The 21,279-nt window shown below is 41.9% G+C and overlaps 2 protein-coding genes across 7 annotated transcripts in view; one reads left to right on the top strand and one right to left on the bottom strand.

Annotated features, from left to right (window-relative positions):
• Positions 1 to 21,279, bottom strand: part of piezo1 (piezo type mechanosensitive ion channel component 1 (Er blood group)) — a 260,505-nt gene that overhangs the window by 145,504 nt on the left and 93,722 nt on the right. For all 6 annotated transcript variants that reach the window (XM_086044430.1, XM_086044431.1, XM_086044432.1 and 3 more), the window contains 8 exons: positions 14,773 to 14,953; positions 14,015 to 14,120; positions 10,395 to 10,576; positions 6,254 to 6,402; positions 5,947 to 6,105; positions 4,808 to 4,905; positions 2,751 to 2,917; positions 1,220 to 1,396 (listed from right to left, as the gene is read on the bottom strand). In XM_086044430.1, the coding sequence (XP_085900556.1) occupies positions 1,220 to 1,396; positions 2,751 to 2,917; positions 4,808 to 4,905; positions 5,947 to 6,105; positions 6,254 to 6,402; positions 10,395 to 10,576; positions 14,015 to 14,120; positions 14,773 to 14,953 (1,219 nt within the window). The remainder of the gene's footprint in view (positions 1 to 1,219; positions 1,397 to 2,750; positions 2,918 to 4,807; positions 4,906 to 5,946; positions 6,106 to 6,253; positions 6,403 to 10,394; positions 10,577 to 14,014; positions 14,121 to 14,772; positions 14,954 to 21,279) is intronic.
• The window catches only part of LOC147139379 (uncharacterized), a 79,233-nt gene that overhangs the window by 47,414 nt on the left and 10,540 nt on the right, over positions 1 to 21,279 (top strand). The window lies entirely within an intron of this gene.

Genomic DNA, 21,279 nt, shown 5'->3' with positions numbered 1-21,279 from the left:
GTGATGAAACATGTGAATATGTATTCTATGTATTGTTTGGCTGATTAATTTCTTAATACAGTGAATTGTAATGTTTAGGCATATTGTTAACAAATGGATATGCATTGGATGATGTTGCTAGGTTATTCTTTGTCTGTGTTGTTGCAGACCACAATAAATTGACATGTCAAGTGGAATAAGGGCCTGTGTTTTCTGACAGGAGCACCCACGTTCATACCTTGCCACTCTAAAATAGGGTCAGCTGGCGACGTCATAACAATCATATGATCCTCTCCGTTTTACTTCACATGTACAGATCATACAATATTGCAGCCCGAGTCAACCAGAAAATTGTTTCCAGTTTGGCAGGAGAAACGCAAACGGAAGTGACGTACGAGCTGCCTCGCAAAAGTAGCAATAATGTACTTTATTTTATTTTTAATTTAGTAACTCCGAAGATAAAAACACAACAGCCAGGGGGGTGACAAACATAGATGCAAAGAAATATATTACAGATATATAAAGCGTGACATCATCAGCAGGAGCAAAGGTCCCGATCCAACCTGGACATTTTAAAAAATTTCAATGAACATTCTATCAGTCCGGCCCTCGGCTTGTCGCAAAATTTTGTATTTGGCCCTCCGTCCATTTGACTTTGACACCCCTGATGTAGTAGAACAATAGAGTGTGGAGTCTGGTGGACATTAGCTGACAAACTGGAGCGGCAGCCGTCAGTGAAATGACGATAAGCACTATTAATTTCTCTTGGTTCTGTTCCGTTTTAATCAGCAACGTTGCTGCAGTGTTAAAAGGCACTGTTAGGAAATAATCTGCTCAGGTACATACATGTACATTTACAGTTCATAATCGTTCTGTGCGGCTTATATTTGGGTGCGGCTTATATTAAAAAAAAAATCCCAAATTTTTCTAAAGATAGAGTGGGTGCGGCTTATATAACGGTGCGGCTTATAGCTCGGAAATGCGGTGTGTGTCCATATGTATATATATATATATATATATATATATCTGTGTGTGTACACATACACAGAGCGATATATGTATATATATATATATATATATATATATATATATATATATATATATATATATATTTATATATATATGTATATGTACATACATATATATATATATATGTGTGTGTACACATACACAGAGCGATAGTCGACTGCGAAATTTATTAATAAGTATTGGTGAGGAGGCGAGTTCATACAAGTCTTACCATGCTGCAGTTGTTGGAGTACTCAGTAGGGTTGACGACATTAAGCTGGTACAGCATTTTACACATGATGATTACACACACCCAGATTGTAGACAGACTGGAAGCCATTGGTCTGAAGCGACTGAATGGCATTGCCAAAGACCATAGTACCACCAGGACCAGGTTAAACACAGATGGCTAAAATAAACATAAAATAAGAATTTAAGTTGAATGCATTTTTAAATACACATCGGTGATTATACACTTGACTTTTATAAACAAAGTTTCATCCGAAGCTTCAATTCATTATATTGCTTGCAAAAGTCGAGTTCCTTGCAAAAGTTCAGCAGGAATGGAGAAGTACCAAAAACAAGACATTGAAGGCCTTTCTTTTAGCATTTTAATATTAACAGTGACTAATTTATTTAACTTGATGACTATATGACCATGAGTATTTTGAAATGTGACAGTACTTATAATCAGAGGTGGACATTCTGCCAAACTGGCGGACCAGTCCATCAGTCCGTCACTGACAGACGCCCATTTTAATGGACGGGAAACTTAAAAAATTGACAGAAATGGGTTTTCGTCCATCATTGTAATCGTCAAGTATAAACGGAGCTCTCAGTCCATCACTAACGGACGCCCGTTCTGCTGACAACTGACAGAAACACATCCCGCCTGTCTCGTGTGTTTGTTTGCAGGGGGTTACTTTTGAGAGGACTGCATTGACTATATGTGTGAGAGTAAGTGCTCCTGTTTTCCTGTTTTCTCTGCAGGGATTGCAATGGCTGACTGTGATTGGCTTAGGAGGTGGAACCACAAGATGTTACTTCCCTTTGCTGTGACACAAGCAATGCTTGTTTGAGTATAATATAAATCTTTATGGTTGTCGTTTTCCAGAGCTGGGCATTTTTACAAAAAATTTAGCGTCCGACCCAGTGTGGGTACCCTTCGGTTGTCCGTCATTTGCCATTTTTTCGGTGGGGGGGATAGTACCCGCCTATAGGCCAGTCCGCCTCTGATTTTAAACAGGCTTCTGTCAGCAATCGGACTGCAAATTTCAATAGCATTCCCCCTCTGGCTGATATTTGAACATAAAGAGTGACTCACAGTCTGTCCCCCAAGCAATAACAACTCAACACCAACTCACGATTGTTCCTAGTTAGGCTTGCCGCGGCCATCGAAGCCTTGCCGTGAAAAATAGACCAATGACGGACTGACGAATGATGGATGGGTACACAGGTCGCTGACGGATGACAAATAACGGTCCGACAAAATTTTTGTAAAATGCACTCTGCTTATAATATTGAATAAATGTTTTATGATTACTCCAATTTGACCCTAATCTTATGGAAGAAATGGTTTTCAAAATCTATTAAATCAAGTGGTCTACAAGCATCCGGGCATCCATATTCTGTTCAACCTTGGAGGTACTTAATGTTTGTAGTATCATGCATTGCTCATTAAGTGTGCCAAATGACCAGATACACATTTAGATCAGTGTTTAAAATAGTGCTTTGAGTTTCACAACAGTGTTTTCTGTACTTACCTCTTCAAGTGCAACCCACACAGAGTAGAATGCCACCATCTTAACGATGTGAAGCTCCAGAAGAGTCCAGAGAAAGACCTGGCCTTTGTTCAGAATGTCTGAGAATTTTTTGAACAGAACCAGTAACCTGTCAATCACCAAACCCCATTTACTGGGCATAAACTCCACTGAAAAGAAAAGGAAACAGGAATGAAGTCAATTAAAAAAAAAAAAAAAAAAAAAAAGTAACAACAACACTGATCGCTGAGAATACTACACAAAGACTAAACCCAAATGTGCATTTCAGGCAAATAAACAAATATTATATATATATATATATATATATATATATATATATATATATATATATATATATATATATATATATATATATATACATAAGAGACCTTCAACTCTGCTCTTTTTTGTAAGAGTTCAAAACGTGTTCATTTAATAAATAAAATTTAATTTCTGAAAAATAAATTTATAAATTTATAAATTTATAAATAAAAATATATATATATATATACATTTCTTCATTTTACATGTCAAAAAGTGTTTGTGGCTCCCATTGTTTTCTTTTCCATGGAAATCGGGTCAAAATGGCTCTTTGAGTGTAAAAGGTTGCAGACCCATGGTCTAATATAATGTTATCTTCGAGAAATCCAGATTACCATCTTATTCATTATCTATTCGTGCACAGAATTTATTTAACACCTCGCAAGCTATATCAAATGAAGATTATGGATAGTGCCTTATGCACATTATGCCCATCGGATAAACCAAGGACCTTTTTTCATATGGTCTGGGAATGCAGACAGAGCGAGAGTGCGAGAGAGAGAAATGCAGACTCATATGTGCATAGCGGGGCGTGGCATACGGAACGAGTTCCAAAAATACAACCATCTCTGCAGTGTGACCCCTGTCTAACTTTGTTGGCGAATTTGCCTCATGTGATAATGAGAGACTGACAATGCTTGTGGGACACTACTATGTAACAAGCTGTGTTTAGCAATAAAGCGTCCACCGGTGTTTAAGGTAAGTACTTTTTTTTTTTAATCCATCTGTGTGACCAATTGATACGAAGTGGCAAATATATGTACAAATTTGTTTTAATGGCTAAATTTAGCGGTTACAGCTTTTAATCGGGTGCGTCTTGTTGTCCGGAAATTAAAGGTGGGTTGGATTTTTTTTGTAACATACCTAAATCATGTAACCTATTGTGATTCATTATGATCTCAGGTTTTGAATATGTGATAGCGGTTTGGCCACTGTGTACATGTTGCTCACTGTGTACCAGGGAATTGTCAGGGAGTTTTTATGAATGCTCAGTCGCATGGGGAAAGTTAGAGGAACATTGCTCCTGAGTTCCTTCAAACATGATTATAATATATGCAGCATATTCTCTTTTTAAAATATTTCACTATATTGAGTAGGGATGTAACGATTCACTCAAGCCCCGATTAGATTCGATTTTCAGTTCCCGATTTTCGATTTGATTCAATTTTTATAAAAATTGCTACCATGCTTGTCTTGTGCACTAGTGTGGTTCTGCAGCCATCCACAAACACAATACGCAATGATGTTTGCGCAAAAGCATAATTTCATCTACACATTCAAAATGTGCTATGCATCTGGGATGAAAAAACGTTTCAAGACATAATTTTCTAGGTGAATTTAAGCACATTTTTGATTAATTAAATTAATTAGTCGAGGCGAATCAATTTTAAATCAATTTTCGATCAATCGTTACATCCCTAATATTGAGTAATGAACATCATCAGGCGCTGTTTTTTCAAACATGCTTGAGAGCTGACAAAAGTATTTTAATGAGAGCAAGGATTTGGTGTGATCAGCTCGGACCTGAACGCACCACGTGCTGTTGTCATTTCTTAAATCAAAATTAGTAAAAGTGCAAAGCAGTAAAAAACAACTTCAGCCGCAGGCATGTATTGTGTGTACAAATAAAAATACAACTAGGGCTTCATATCTTCTCAAACAATGGCAAGAAAGGGATGTGTGCTAGCTATCTACAAAAGAGCTGGGTTAGGGTTAAGATGAAAAAAGCGTATTTATACCTTTATCATCTGATTCATCAACGATATTGGTTAACACTTCTTCCAAGTCAGAGGCCATTCCAACATTAGTTGAACTACTCTGGTCACAGCTGTTTTTCCTGGAGGCAGAAAAAATTGCAATATAGTAGGGTGAAAAAAGTATAGTAGCACAGCGTCCCCCCCCCACCCCCCTTCAGGTCCAGAGTCTGCACTCATTTGCATCTCAAATGATCAAAACACTGGACAGAGAGGTCTGATGGTTTGAGAAAGGAGTCACTCTGGGGGTTCATTACACAAAGCAGGTTCAACAAACCCTGAGTCTATTCCTGAAGTCCGACTTGATCTACTCTGAGATAGGAAGCTCTGAGTTTCTGATTCCAGAACAGCTGATTTGAATCAGTTTACTCAACTCGGAGTGTCTTCACCGCAACTATGAAAAGACAGCATCAATGGAGCCCCGATTCGATGAGTCACCATGGCAACGGGGACAAGACGTAGGAGAACACTGCTGCTCGGGTCAATGCGTGAGTTTCAATGTCCTTTGCAATCACAATAATAGCACAGAGGAAAAAATCATTGAGGTGCAATCTCACGGGGGGAGAAGTACACTTGGCAACAGCTGAAGGTGAAATATGAAAACATTGTTCAAACAGTGGGCGGCATGGTGGTCGACTGGTTAGCATGTCCGCCTCACAGTTCTGAGGTCGTGGGTTCGATTCCGGGCCTGGCCTTCCTGTGTGGAGTTTGCATGTTCTCCTCGTGCCTGCGTGGGTTTTTCCGGGTACTCCGGTTTCCTCCCACATTCCAAAAACATACATGGTAGGTTAATTGGACACTCTAAATTGCCCCTAGGTGTGATTGTGAGTGTAAATATTTGTTTGTCTCTGTGTGCCCTGTGATTGGCTGGCAACCAGTTCAGGATGTACCCCGCCTACTGCACGAAGACTAGCTGTCTTGTCTCTGTGCGTCTTGTCTCCAGTATCCTAGCTGGGTAGGCTCCAGCACCCCCGCGACCCTCGTGAGCAGTATGGATAGTAGATGGATGGATGGATATAATTATTAGCACAGCTATCTATTTTCCATATTTATAGATAAATCATTACATACATTATAGGTATTAGTTTGAATTAGCAAGTAAGTAAATTTATGAGTAGGATTACCGATGAATTGGTGTAACATGTTCAGGGTCAGTGATTCTCATGAAGGGTTTGTGGAAATAGTGTAACTGTAGAATACAGGCCAACAGGAAGAATCCAGGGATCAGAATACTAGTGAAGAGCTCTGAGAGGGCAAATGTCTCCAGACCAACTGCTGCGAGCCTTAGGAGACAAAGGACTTGATTAGACCACATTTATTTGACTTTCATACTTGGAATTAATAGGTTAATATAGTCTACATGGTAATGTTAAAACAAATTGGTGGAAAAATAAGACACTATACTGTATAAAGTCTCAAGCATGATCATACTGTTGTTCTGTGAGCCCAGTAAAATTCCTCCAATAATCAGGGAAGTCTTCAAACTGGTATGTATAGATGGAGATCAACACCAACATCGTGTAGGCCACTACAAGCCACCAGAAGAGCTTCAGTAGACGCCTCCAGATAGAATAGTATACCTTAAAAATGCAAAGACCAACATACATATTATTGGAGGGGGAACAATGGTTCAATGTGAAACACATAGGTTAAAAAAAAAAAAAGGAAAGGGATGAAGAAGAAATAAACAATTAAAACTGAGAACTATGGATAACTGTGGTAAATAATGACATGAGTAGACGATAGGGAGTTGTCTCTTTTTACTATCCACATAAAACTGTTTCCAGATTAAAATTTACAACTATGGAGACTGTGGTAAATAATGACATGAGTAGATGATGGGGAGTTGTCTCTTTTTACTCTCCACATAAAACTGATTCCAGATTAAAATTTACAACTATGGAGACTGTGGTAAATAATGACATGAGTAGATGATGGGTAGTTGTCTCTTTTTACTCTCCACATAAAACTGATTGTTTACAGAGGAAGCAGGAAGCTACATAATCCTTAAGATTTTGCAAAAGAGCCGGAATTGAGTGGGCGGGGTTTTCAACACATAATAGTATGTCATCAGCATATAACGCTATTTTATGTTGGTGTCCACCCTCATCACTTATTCCTTGTATAAGGGGATTTCTTCTAATCATTTCCACGAGAGGCTCAATGCTAAGTGCAAACAAAATGGGTGAAAGTGCGTCCCCCTGCCTCGTCCCCTGACCCACCTCAAAAAATTCGGAGCCATACCTATTAACCCAAACTCTTCACAACGGATTCATATAAAACACTTGAATCTACCTTAAAAAATTTCATTAAAGCCCATATGGGTTAATGTTCGCTCCAGAAACATCCAATCCAGCCTATCAGACCTTTTGTCTACATGTGTTTTACTTGATAGCTAGATCAATTAATCATTCCCCGTTATTCATTGGATGGACATGTTATGACAGTTTCACATGAGGAGACCAGTAAGGACTCTCCATCCACAAGTAAAAGGAGCACTTCTTATTCAGCGTCTCCTGCCCTTCTTGCCCGTCCCGGTAATGACCAATAAAATCAGACTTTGTAAAATTGTGTGTTATATGCCAATTGTTGCTAATTACCTACTGTTATTCATTGTGCATTCATATGCCTATAGGTAAGTGGAAGAGGGAGAGAGAGAGAACCTCTTCATGGATGCCTTAGAACGAATGGAGGAAAGAAGCCTGGCCATGTTCATGGACGAAATAGACATGCACAGGCAGGAGTTAGATGTCCTCGAGGAGGCCAGAAGGCACGAGCTCCGGAGTTCGGAGGAGAGCGCCAGACTGGAGCGAGCAATGATTCGAACAGAGTGGAAGACAGCAACTTCCAATTGGGCTTTCTGACTGTGATTAGAATATTGGTGGACAAAATTGGCCAGAACCAATCATTAATTTCATTTTTAAAATCACTCATTCGTTTTTTTTTTTGAGCAAATAAAAAGTTGCAAAGCACAATCTATTCTTTTTTTTTTTTTAGGAAAAACAGGTCATGCAAGCAAAATATTTCAAATCCCTTAAGAACTTAACAATAGCTGCACGGGCATGGAGGGGTAGTACATTAATCCCCTTCCCTACCGACTTTCATCATCAGTCCAATTTGAATAAACTACCTTGCCCACTGTCACTCTGTGTGAACGCAAACTAGTGGACCACTCACAAGTTCTTACTACCAGCAACTCCTTCTACCAGGAACTGTGTGTACTGTGGGTGTATAACCGTAATGATTGCCTCAGACCAGGTTTGTGGGGGATCCCTGACATCAAGAGCATAATTATACACCCAACATAAAGTTGGGGCCAGCTCCTCTGCAAAAACTTTATAATACTCCCCCAAGTACCCGTTGACAACCTGACAAGTATTGTTCTTTAACATACTAATGCGATCTATTATTTCCTGTTCCATTATGGAGGACATCATCTCAGCCTCATCCCGTGACAATCTATTCAGTTGAATCAAACCTAGAAGTTGTGTTATTTTCTCCTCCTTCATTACTACTTGGCATTCATATGTTATGTAATAAGCAGCAAATCATCACCCTCTTAAAATAATCGCAAGTCATTTTTTTCAGTTCCAAAACGATCTGTCGTTACATTCTGACCTCGGCATGAATATAGAAACCAAAACTATAGAATATTGTAAACCATTTACCTTAGCAGAGCTAACTAGGCAAAAGAAGAGGGGGGTGGGGATCACAAAACAAAACAAAAACTCTTAATTCTTCCATGATATTTCCAGTCTTTTTAGGGGAAGAAAAACCTGCAGTCCTCCTTCGTAAAACCGCTACTTTTGCGGCCAACACATTTGGCTTCCCGATTCTCCCATCTGTGCCTAGCCAGCTTCCGCTTCACTTTGTCCCGCTCGTCAATATGGATCTCAACATTCAAGCCCCTAAGTACCGGAGCAGCGTCCATCACGGTCTGAAAGGTTTTTCCCTCGGAATCCACCATCATCCTCAGCCGCGCCGAGTACATGCACCTCGCCTTTCTCCTTCAGCTGTTTAACGACGTATCTGACTTGGGCGCGTTTTCGTTGCAACTCTAGGGAATAGTCACTATCAAAAGTAGATCTGTCTCTCATCCATCTTCATTGTACGCCATTTCCATGCATGCTGCAGGATGTGTTCCTTCACGTTGTAGTCTGCAAAACTCATCACAATGGAGCGAGGAGGATCACTTTCCTTAGGTTTCGGCATTAGCGCCCTGTGGGCCTGCTTTTTAATGAAGACCGCCATATCCTTCCCCTCGCTTCCCTCCAGGTACAGGAACCTGGTACAGCCTCAAATTTTGCCTTCTCGCCCTGTTCTGAAGGCCTCGCACCTTTTCAAAAGTTCTATCTCGCGCCGCAGTAGAAATCTGATGGCTTTTCCGTGGTCTTTTCAGTGGTAGCTATACGCTCCTCAGCTCCCACAACTCTCTTTTCCAGCATATTGTTGCCGAGTACTAATCAAATGTCGTTTGGTGAGTTGGGTTAGTGAGTAGAGCTCAAATGTTTGTGCCTCACATGAACATGGCACCGCCGGAAGCCCTCCACCAGCTAATTCTTCTGCAGATCTTCTTACGATTTCATTGGGCATGCTTTTCAGCTTTTGATGACCAGAGAAGGGTTGTGGACAAACAGATGAGTCACCACTGTGACTTCACTAGTCTAAACATGAGATTCTGATTAATATTGCATTCGTAGAACATGAGTTAAGCAGCAAAATCCACAGTTTTTTATCCATCTCAGGGGGTGGGCATTTTGTCACTTCCTGTCAATTGAAAATTACAGCTGCTCAGGGCTCAGGTAACAACAAATCACGGCTCACCTGTTTTCTCAAGTTGAGCCATGATTGGTTGTTACCTGACCGGGTCAGTACCGATGGACCTCCTCAGTCCCATACTGACGGACTCCCATTTCGCAGACAACTGACGGAAACACACGTGTTTGTCCATGGTGTGTCTACACTAGTGATGCTTCGAGCGGAGCGGAGGAAAGGAGGAAAAAATGCAATGTTTTCAGCATTTAGCCTACATTTTATCAACACATTAGAACGTGTTTGTAAACTCGTTGGAACGAGTTTGCAAGTACGTCCTACATGCTTCAATGACATTGTCCCACATTGCGAAAGTGCGATTAAAATAATGATGACAGACTGGCGGACCAGCCCTGGTAAATTACAAATGATGCACTGGTAAAATATACTGATGCAGCCACCACTGCTGTTAACCTTGTAAAAATTTTTTTTTTACTGACTGTCCTAAAATAGCGGTGACGATCCCTAATTTAGCAATGACGGAAGTGTAGTTAAAATAAGTTTGACAGAGTGACAGACTGACTATGACAGTTTTGGTTTGGCATGAAATAATGACGGACTGACAGTGATGGACAGGTGGCCCGACCGCTGGCGAATGACAAACGATAAAACGGCAAAATTTACTGACACACCCAACTCAGCTATTTAGGAATACTAACAAAAACGGAATAAGTTTAATAATTTGGAACACCACAATTTAATTTCAGTAGATCTTTAAAAAACAACAATGAACACAAATAAACTGTTTTCATATTCCAACCTGATATATACAGAGGCAGAGCAGGAGAAGCAGCATGTAGATGATCTTGTATCCAACAAGTTTTCCCACAAAAGAGACCATGAGGAACATCCCACCACACACGTAGATCCAATATTTGGCATAAAAACTCAGCACCATGCCTCCCAGGATCTTTAGCAGGGATTCATTTGTAGAATTGATCTCTTGTTGTTAAGACATGTAGAAGAGAATAGGGAGGTAGATTTGACAAAAGACAAACATTTTTACATCCATTGTCATATTATTGACCTTAAATTACACTGGTCAGCATAAAAACAAGAAGAATGACATAAACATTTTCTAGGTCCGTTTTTCGCACTGTACCATTCATTTTGCGCCATATGCACCAGTTTTTCTGTTACACGCTACGAGCTTTTATGGAATATTTGATGTTATTGCTTTATGAGCAAGTGGTGTGGATGTATTTTATTTATAAGTATGAAGTGCATTTATTTATATGTATGAAGTGTCTGTTTACATGAAAAACAAGTACAAGTACTCTTCTACCCACACTACTTTAATATGCCTTACAAACATGAAAAAAAATCAGATTTTCGTCCCAAAAAAGGTTTTCTTGTTCTTTTTTAAAAAGTATAAAATTACATAAAAATGGAAGAATATAGAGAAAAACTAATGCGATTTTTGGATTCTACATGTAAAACTTCCCTAGAAAATGTTATCTCTTCCGGGGTCAGGTCACAGGGCAGAAAAGTTTTAGCAGGGAAGCCCAAACTTCCCTCCTGAGCCACTTCTTCCAGCTTTTCCAAAGGGGGATCCCAAGGCGTTCTCTGGCCAGCTGGAAGACATAGTCTCTCCGCATGTCCTGGCTCATCCCTGAAGCCTCCTGCTGGTGGGACATATCCAGAATACCTCACCAGGGAGGCATCCAGGAGGCATCCTAAACAGATGCCCTTGCCACCTCATCTGGCTCCTCTCAACATGGAGGAGTAGCGGCTTGACTCTGAGTCCCTCCCTGATGAGCAAGCTCCTCACCCTATCGTTAAAGGAGAGCCCGGACACCCTGCGGAAGAAACTCATTTTGGCAACTTGTATCGGGGATCTTAATCTTTCTGTCATGACCCATGGCTCGTGACCATAGATGAGGTTAGGAACATAGTTCGACCGGTAAATAGAGACCACGACAGACCGATACAGATTTCGTATCACAGCAGATGCTGCACCGATCCGCCTGTTGATCTACTGCTCCATCCTGCACTCACTGATGAATAAGACCCCAAGATACTTGAATTCCTCCACTTGGGGCAGGATTTCATTCTCGACCTACTAAGGGCACTCTCTTTTTCAACTAAGGACCATTGTCTCCAATTTGGAGGTACTGATTTTCATCCCAAACGCTTCAAACTTGGCTGCGAACTGATCCAGTGAGAATTGGAGTCTGATGAACCCAAAAGCAGAGATGCAATACTGAGGGAACAAACCTGACCCCCTCAACCTCTTGCCTGCACCTACAAATTCTTTCCATAAAGGTTATGAACAGAATCGGTGACAAAGGGCAACATTAGCGGAGTCTAACCCTCACTGGAAACAAATCTGACTAACTGTTGGTAACACGAAACAAACTCTGACATCGGTGTTATAGGGACCGAACAGCCCATACCAAGGGTGTTTGGTACCCCATACTCCTAAAGCAACCCCCACAGAACTACCTGAGGGACACGTCAAACGCCATCTCCAGGTGCACAAAAAAAAAAAAAAGGTGGACTGGTTTGGCGAACTCTTGTACACCCTCAAGGACCCTGCTGAGTGTGTAGGGCTGGTTCACTGCTCCACGGCCCGGGAAGAAAACCATGCTGCTCCTCTTGAATCTTAGATTCAACTTCCTGATGGACCCTCCTCACCATCACCCCTGAATAGACCTTAGCAGGGAGGCTGAGGACTGTCATCCCGCTGTAATTGTAACATACCCTTGGTCACATTTCTTGAAAATGGGAACCACCACCGTGGTCTGCCAATCCAGAGGCAGAGTACCTAATGTCCACACGATGTTGTAGAGGCGTCTTAACGAGGACAGCCCCACAACATCCAGAGTCTTTAGGAAGTCCGGGCGAATCTCATCCACCCCTGGGACTTTTCCACAGAGAAGCTTTATAACCATCTCAGTGACTTCAACCCCAGAGATAGGAGAGTCCAACTCAAAATCTTCAGTCTGGTTCCTTAAAGGAAGGCATGTCGGTGGATTTGAGGAGGACTTCGAAGTATTCTCCCCACCGACTCACAACGTCGAGAGTCGAGGTCAGCAGTGCTCCATCTCCATTATACACAGTGTTAATGGTGCACTGCCTCCCCCTCCTGAGATGTCAGATGGTGGACCATAATTTCCTCAAAGCTGTCCAGAAGTCCTTTTCCATGGCCTCGCCAAACTCCTTCCATGCCTGAGTCTTTGCCTTGGCTACTGCCAAGGCTGCATTACGCTTGGCCAGCCGTTACCCGTTAGCTCGCTACGGAGTCCCACAAGCCAAATGGCCCAATAGTACTCCTTCTTCAGCTTGACAGCATCCCTTCACCAGTGTCCATAAGCGGGTTCGGGGATTCCCGCCATGATAGGCAAAAACCACCTTATGGCCACAGCTCCAATCTGCCGCCTCAATGTCCAATGTACCAGGTCACCGTAGTGTTCTAAACATGCGGCCACAAATCCAAAGACACGACCACAAAGCCAATCATCGAACTGTGGCCCAGGGTGTCCTGGTGCCAAATGCACATATGGACACGCGTCTGTTTGAACATGATGTTCGTTATGGACAATCCGTGACGAGCACGGAAGTCCAGAAACAGAACATCACGCAGGTCTTGATCGGGGCGGGCCGTAAACCCACCACTTCAAGGTCTCACTATCATTGCCCACGTGAACATTGAAGTCCCCCAGCAGAAGGAGGAAGGCCACCGAGGGATGTATATATGTATATGTATATATATATATATATATATATGTATGTATGTATAACTCACTAATCGCAAAATTGGGCATAATTGATAGCGATTATCGTATTTTTCAACGACACTTTTTTTTACGAAGCTTGGAAACATATTTACTTGAGTAAAATCTGTGAATTAATGTGGAGAAAAAATATTAGTATATTTCGATTCAAAGACTGTTCTACAAGCTTACTTTGATCCTTGAATACGGTTATTTTCCTGAAAAATACAGCTGTTGAACAATACACCAAAGACAAGTAATATGGTATTTGAATTTGACTTTGCAAAGTGCACAAATTATTTTGGTTTTCTCCATTGAGCCGTTGAAAAGCTATTTTTAAGTAAAACTACGTAAAAGTCCGTCTTTGCGACAGTAACTCTCCTCTACGTTTGTCTGCAAGTGAGCAGAGGTCAGCTGCCACAAGAAGTAAATAAAATTAAGTAAATTAACTGAGTTAATTTTTTTAGTGCACTATATATATATATATATATATATATATATATATATATATATATATATATACACTATATTTGTGTGCATGTGTTTAGGTGTGTTTGCGTGTACGTGTGTGTGTGATGGCACATTTAGTTTTGTATTATTTTATGCCAACGTGAATGTATTAATATTTAAGTAAAAAATATATATATATTAAAAAAAAAAAAACCTGTTGAAGTGACTTCTTCGAGTGGCATAGCCTTTGTCCTCCTCTTGCTGAAGTTTTCCTTCACTGACTGACGTACTAAAAGCCAGAAGGTTGAAGTGAACAGGAGCTGAAGAGAAAAAAAGATGGGAAGCAATGACAAATCAAGAATTGAGGTAAATGCGTAAAGTCCCAGAAAAAAATTGAAATACTAACCAGCAACATACAGAATGTCTTTAAAAAACAGAATTACACAAATGGCGAGAGTCAAATTTAACTGTGAAAATATATGCACTTTACAGTAGACAATGGATATTTACAAAGAGCTCTACTTTTTCCAAAGTTCATGGTACAGCCTTATTTAAAATAAAAGGCGGGTTAAACAGCCAGAAAAACAGATGCACGTTATCACCAAGCCATGGGGGCAGTGAAAATATGGGGAATTATGTAAAGACACATCTGAAACACATTTTTAACTGCTGAGAAAGTTTTCACCCAAGATTTTACTGTTCATTTCCGTTTGTTGACTGTGAAGTCTTCCCGTACCTTTCACAGAAAACAGCCCCAAACATAATAAAACCTCTTTGTTTTCCAAAATAATTAAATGTTGCTTTCACCTTAGCACAGCAGTGTCTAGCAAAGCCTTCAATCGGTCATTTACTAGATGTTCACTAGCCAACTTAAGGCATACCTGTACTTGTGTCTTCTTGAGTAGGGAATTTTACAGTTTGCAGTTGTTCAAGAAATCATCATTTTCTGTTCAAGTTTTTTTTTTACTATACCATAGCTCCCAGTCTCAGACAGGGGTACTGGGCTTTATCTAGCCCTAGCTGTCTGAGACTCATGCTTCCCATCGTGGTAGGCAGTTCAAGCGCAAGCTCCATGGCCCATACATACTGCAGACAACACAGTGCCAGACCATAGACCATGATAAATGGAGAACACAGCATGGCTGCATGTCGTCTACAAAAAGAGACAAGATCAGTGATTAACAATAAATTCAAACATTTTTTTCAAGTAAAAACATGGTCAACAATAGTTGTAATACTGTATATGGTCTATTCATCCATATTCTATATCGCATGTCCTTATTAGGGTCACAGGTGGGCTGGACTCTGTTCCAGCTGACTTAAAGCAAGAGGCTGGGTACACCTTGGACCGGTCATCAGTCAATCATGGGGCACAAATACACACACAACTACTTACAAACAAATTCATTGGGGTGGCAGTATGTAAGGCAGGGGACAGTCAGTCAGTCAGAGGACACAGGTTTGAGTCCTACTGTGGGAAAAAAATGGCAACTAGTTGTTGGAAAGCGTCTGTTTAATGCTATTATCAAGGTGCGCTTCCGCAAGGTATTGTCCTCACCAACCCAGCTCAGGTGGTGCAGCACTCTGCACACTTCTTTCACACTGAATCATACCTGCATGTGTCTGATCTGTTTTTGAGCCCTTTGCAACACAAGAAATACATTGAAGTGTGAGTTGAACTTAACCAAGAGGGACAGTAATAAGAATAATAATTAGGGCCTGAGCAGTGACCGCAAAGAGGTCCCCTTTGTTTTTGTAGAAACTATTAGGGCCTGAGCAGCGACCGCTGCGAGGTCCTGATTGTTTTTATAGAAATTATTATTATTATTATTATTCTTAATATTAGGACCTGAGCAGCGACCTGTTGACTTCAAAATTGGGCTGGACCATCTCAACACCTTGGACATCAGGAAGAAAAATCTTGAGTTTTCTACATACTATAGGCGGCGTCAGGGGTCGGGCATCACATTTTTCATTTCATAATCCCTTCTTAATGAACCATTCTCGGTTTCACTTAGATTTACAAAAACTGGGAGGGATATGTAACAATCCATAACATACAAAAAAGTATTTTAAATCCATATGGTAAACCGAAAAAGAATAACAGAACCCTGTGGAACACCATATGATTTACTTAATTCGTCACTATTTTTGGGGGACTTTTAAAGAGGTCATAATTTAACGAACTCCTCCTAAAGAATTATCCGATCATTTTCAAACTTTGCATGTTCCATCTGAAGATGTTGAAGATAAAACGTTGAAATATTTTTATTTCGTCATACACTGTTGCTGTGGCAAGGAAACTATTAACAAGAAAATGATGCTGTTTTTGAGGTTCAAAACCTGGGCAAAAACACATGAAACTTTGCCCACAAATCAGCCCTGGCATAAAACTCCATATTTTAGAGATTTGTTGTGTGATTTTCAAAAACTGGCTCCATTGTGCTCCCTACAAATTTTTAACAAAGCATTCACTGTTCTACGTTTAACCTAGATCTGTGAAAATTGGGAAACGTGTAAAAGCTTAAGACCTACAAAATATTAATTCAGAGCCATATGCAAGACCTAACAGAAGTCTGCCATTTTATTTTCATGTTTTGGCCTTTAATAGAGTTCATATTTTAACAAACTCCTCCTTAAAGGTCCTGATACACCAAAAAGACGCTGGCCAACAGTGACAGACGCTTACCCCCTGTGGCGTCTGGCCGGCTGACGGCACATCACGCTGGGGAATACACCCGCAGCGACCATTTAAGTACCTTCTGCGCATGCATAAGATGTAATACCCTTCCATACCATCGCCGGCGGTAGTCACTATTTCTCATGGTTAGAAAACTCCAGCCGGAAAGCTGTTGGCCGGCGGCGGATTATAAAAACCGTAAACAATGGATTCAGCTCTATTCTTCGCTCACGATGACCTCCCACGCGAAGTAAACTATCACGTTCTTGACACGGTATTGTGAAATACTTACATTGTCAACCCTCGCTCTTGTACTTGTAAGAAGATTAAGGCAGCGGAGGCGTTCTCACTGTTTTCCCGCCTTTGTCGCTTCTCATTGGTGCTCCGCGCGCTGATTTGCTAGCTTACAGCCAATCAGAGTGACCAAATGTCACGACTGGCGACGCCGATTCAACATACGTAAGGCAGTCACATCCAGCCTTGCTTCTCCAGTCACGTCCACCTCTGCATCTCAAGTCACATCCAGCCTTGCCTCCTCCCACCACGTAAAGCCCCATGTCTCCTGCCATGTCCAACTCTGTGTGTCCCGCCAGGTCCAGTCCTGTGTCTCCCGCCAGGTCCAGTCCTGTGTCTCCCGCCACGTCTTCTGTCACATATCATTAAAATCACCTACACCTACCCCCTGTCTCAAAGTCCTGTTCTTTGCTCCTCACGCCATTTCCCGTCAACCAACCTTAACAGAATGACCCGACCACCAAGGGACCCAGCAGGCCCATGGCCACTGTTGCTGCCTCCCGTTCCCGTGCTGGCACGTCGCCAGCTTCAAGTCCCCGTTACCACGCTGGCTCCTTGCCAGCTTCAAGTCCCCATTCCCGTGCCGGCTCCTCAGCAGCTTAATGTCCCAGGTCCCGCGTCGGATTCTTGTCGGCTGCATTCAGTGTCCTAGCCCAATTCTTGTCGGATGCAGTCCCCGCTCGAGCCCGATTCTTGTCGGCTGCAGTCCCCGTCCGAGCCGGGGTCTCATCGGCTGCAGCCCCCTTCCGCGCCGGATTGTAGTCAGCTGCAGTCCTCCGACAACTCCTTGACAGATTAATCGGCCCTCCAGCAACTCCTCGACTGCTACCACCGCTCCCGTGATGACTGCGCAGCAGCTGAAGCCACTAACCAAAGACGACTCGCCTGCTGCCGCTGCGCTCCAACTAATTCTAAGCAGCTGCCCTACGTTCCTGTCTGGCAGCGTCAGCGCAGCGGCCGCCCTCCGTTACTGTCTCGGCGGATCTACAGCAGTTGTCGCCCCCCGTTCCTTTCAATGGCTCCTCGGCCGCTGATGAGGACTTCCAACGGTTCCTCGAAAGCTGCAATCACCCTCCGACTACTTCTCGGCAGCCGCCCTCCATTCCTGTTCTGGCAGCGTGCATCCTGCGGCCGCCTTCTAGTCCCGTTCTGGCGGCTGCTGCGCTGTGGCCGCCTTTGACTCCAGTCTGCCCTCCAGGATGACCACTATCGGCTGTAGAAGAGCCACTAGGACTGAACACCATAACTTCTGTTATGTTTTCTTTGAAATTTAAGAAATTCAGTGCCATCCAGGTTTTAATTTCTTCTAGACAGGACAAAAGTGGCCTTAAGGAGAAAGCGTCTTTTTGCTCATAGATTTGACAGCCATCCGCATAGCAGTGGAAGGAAATATCATGTTTTCAAAGGATGGGGCAGCAACTACAGTGAAAACAGCAAGGGCCCAAAAATAGAACCCTGTGGAACACCATATGACAGAGAGGCAGAACGGTACAGAGCAACCTAGGCTAACACAAAAAAGTCCTGCCAGCCAAATAGGATCCAAACCACTCTAGAGCGCCTCCACTAATGCCCACATGTTGTCGCAAACGAGACAGAAGAATACCGTGGTCCACTGTATCGAACGCTGCAGTTAAATCCAACAAAACAAGACATGCATAGGATATCGTTAAAAGCAGGGCTAACTCTGTGATATGCATCATCTTGAAACCAGGGGTTCGACCGTGTCGCTCGGGGAGTTCTGTGGGGGGTGCTTCGGCAGTATGGGGTACCAACCCCCTTAATGTGGGCCGTTGGGTCCCTGTACCACCAAAATCAGAGTTTGATTTGCATTTCCGGCAGTAAGTCGGATTCGTTTCCAGTGAGGGTTGGACTCCACCAAAGCTGCCCTTTTATCACCGATTCTGTTTATAACTTTTATGGACAGAATTTCTAAGCACAGCCGAAGGGTTGAGGGGGTCCAGTTTGGTGGTCTCAGTATTGCATCCCTGCTTTTTGCAGATGATGTGGTAGTGTTGACTTCTTCAAGCCTTGCTCTCCAACTCTCACTGGAACGGTACACAGCCGAGTGTGAAGCGGGTTGGGATGAAAATCAGCACCTCCAAATCTGAGACTATGGTCTTCAGTTGGAAAAGGATTGAGTGCCCTCTCCAGGTCAGAGATGAGGAGGAGTTCAAATACTTTGGGGTCTTGTTCATGAGTGAGAGTAGAATGGAGCGTGAGATCGACATGCGGATCGGTTAGGCTCAGAGTCGAGCCGCTGCTCCTCCATATTGAGGGAGCCAGATGAGGTGGCTTGGGTATCTGATTAGGTGAGGTGTTCCAGGCATATCCCACCGGCAGGAAGTCCAGAGGACGACACAGGACACACTGGAGAGACGTCTCCCGGCTGGCCTAGGAGCGCCTGGGGATCCTTCCGGAAGAGTTGGAAGACGTGGCTGGGGAGAAGGAAGTGTGGCCTTCCCTGCTGAAGCTGCTGCTTCGCAACTCAACCCCGTATAAGCGTTCGTTATGGATGGATGAATGGATTGAGGGAGAGAGGAGGCAGGGTGCAGCTATTTCTGTTGACCGCTAGTTTTTTACCATCTACTGTATTTGCCCAACCTGCAACTTTGTTTTGACTCATTGTACAGTTGAAAGTATCATTTATTGAAGAGTCAAATAAACACCTACAATCTGCAGTAATGGCTTGAAGTTTCCATCTTGGATTCAGCATGCCAGATAGAGCTCTGCTTTTCCAATCTCAGTGACTAATTTAGTTTTTGATAGTCACGCAATGTAAATATTGAGACTTTGGGCAAAATTTTCCATTTTCACTTAGTGATGTACTTACTTTATTATTACCAGTGGTTTAGATATTAATGGCAGTGTGTTGAATTGTTTTGAGGGGAAATGTACGCAATTATACAAACGTTACACTGACTACGTTGGATCAAAGTGCCACTTCACACACATTAGTGGGTACTGGTCAGCCTATGATTTGTTTGTTCAGATTTAGGATTTAGTGTTTGATTTACAGAATGTTCACCCTATGCTTGCATTGGTTTTCTACAGGTACTCTGGCTTTATCCCACATTCCAAAATCATGCATGTTAGGTTCATTGAAGACTCTAAAATGTCCTTAGGTTTGCATGTGAATATATGTTTATGTGACCTGTCTATTGTCAAGTCCAGGGTGTACCCCACTTCTTGCCTGAAGTCAGCTGGGATAGGCTCCAGCTCACCCATGACCCAAATTAAGGTAAGCGATATACAAAATGTATGGATGGATTGATGTCCAACACTTCAGTGTTTCAGCAAATTAGCCTTTCTCCAATAAGGAGCTAAATTGCAAAACAACGTGTGTTTGATCCATGAATACCCTAAACATTTCCTGGTTGGATTAAAATAGTTTTTTATTCTAAAATGTCCTCTCATCATATTGTTCACATGTTGACGTCATGAGAACAAGACACAACAACATTTGATCAAAAGCACCTCTCCTTTGCAAATACACATTCCAGAAGAGAAGTGGGCACCGAGCTTAGCGTGTGTCATCAGCAGGTTGCAACATACAAACGGAGATTGGAAGAGTCACAGAAAGACAAACTGTTTTGTGGACCTACTTGAAATTCATTTTTTGAAGAACTGTATGTTGTGCAAAAAGTATTTCAGGATTGAACAGTTGTTTATTCAAAAGTTTAGAGAATGTCAAGTTTCATTCAACAAAAAAAAAAAAAAACACTGGATCTTTGGTACTTTGACCATTTATGTTTCCTGCAAATACTCAAAAAGACAAAATTTGTATTTGAAATCAATAAGTATTGTTGTCAGTAGTCTGTGTGCGTGCGCGTGTATCCAGTACATATACAGTATATACTGTATACACACACACATATATATATATATATACATGTATTCCAGCTCTGTCAAACACCACAATAGATTTCAAATGAAACAATCAAGATGTGCTTTAAGTGCAGACTGAGCTTTAATTTGAGGGTATTTACATACAAACCAGGTGAACTGTAAAGGAATTACAACAGAATTTACACGTGCTTCCAACTTTTTAAGGTCCAAAAGTAATCTGACAATTGGCTACTCAGGTATTCCATGAGACCTCAGGTTGTGGTGGGGAACGGCTATTTTTAAAAACAACTTTCAATTAAGTGTATATTCGTAACCAGCTATGAGGGCACTTTCTCTGGTCTTCCCTGGTTTCTTATGTAAAGCTAAGAGTCTCTAACTTGGGTTAAAGATTGGGCAGTGATTGTAACTCATTCACTACCTGACATTTTGAGACACTCTTTTACCCAAACGTTTGAAAAAATTTGAAAAAAATAAAAATAAGTTCCTGGTATTGAACACCTGGACTGTGAAAAGAAAAGTAAATTCATTAATGGCAGTGAATGAGTTAAATTGGATCGGCAAATCAGTGCTGTTGTTAGATCCAGCTTCTTTCATCTTAGGCAGCTGGCTAAGGTAAAGCCCTTCCTTTCTCAACAGCACTTACATCTTGATAGGTAAGT

This window comes from Filicampus tigris, chromosome 11 (genome assembly GCF_054856515.1).
Source record: "Filicampus tigris isolate MCC_2025a chromosome 11, RoL_Ftig_1.0, whole genome shotgun sequence".
Taxonomy (NCBI): Eukaryota; Metazoa; Chordata; class Actinopteri; order Syngnathiformes; family Syngnathidae; genus Filicampus; species Filicampus tigris.
This window is presented reverse-complemented; position numbering and strand designations above follow the sequence as displayed.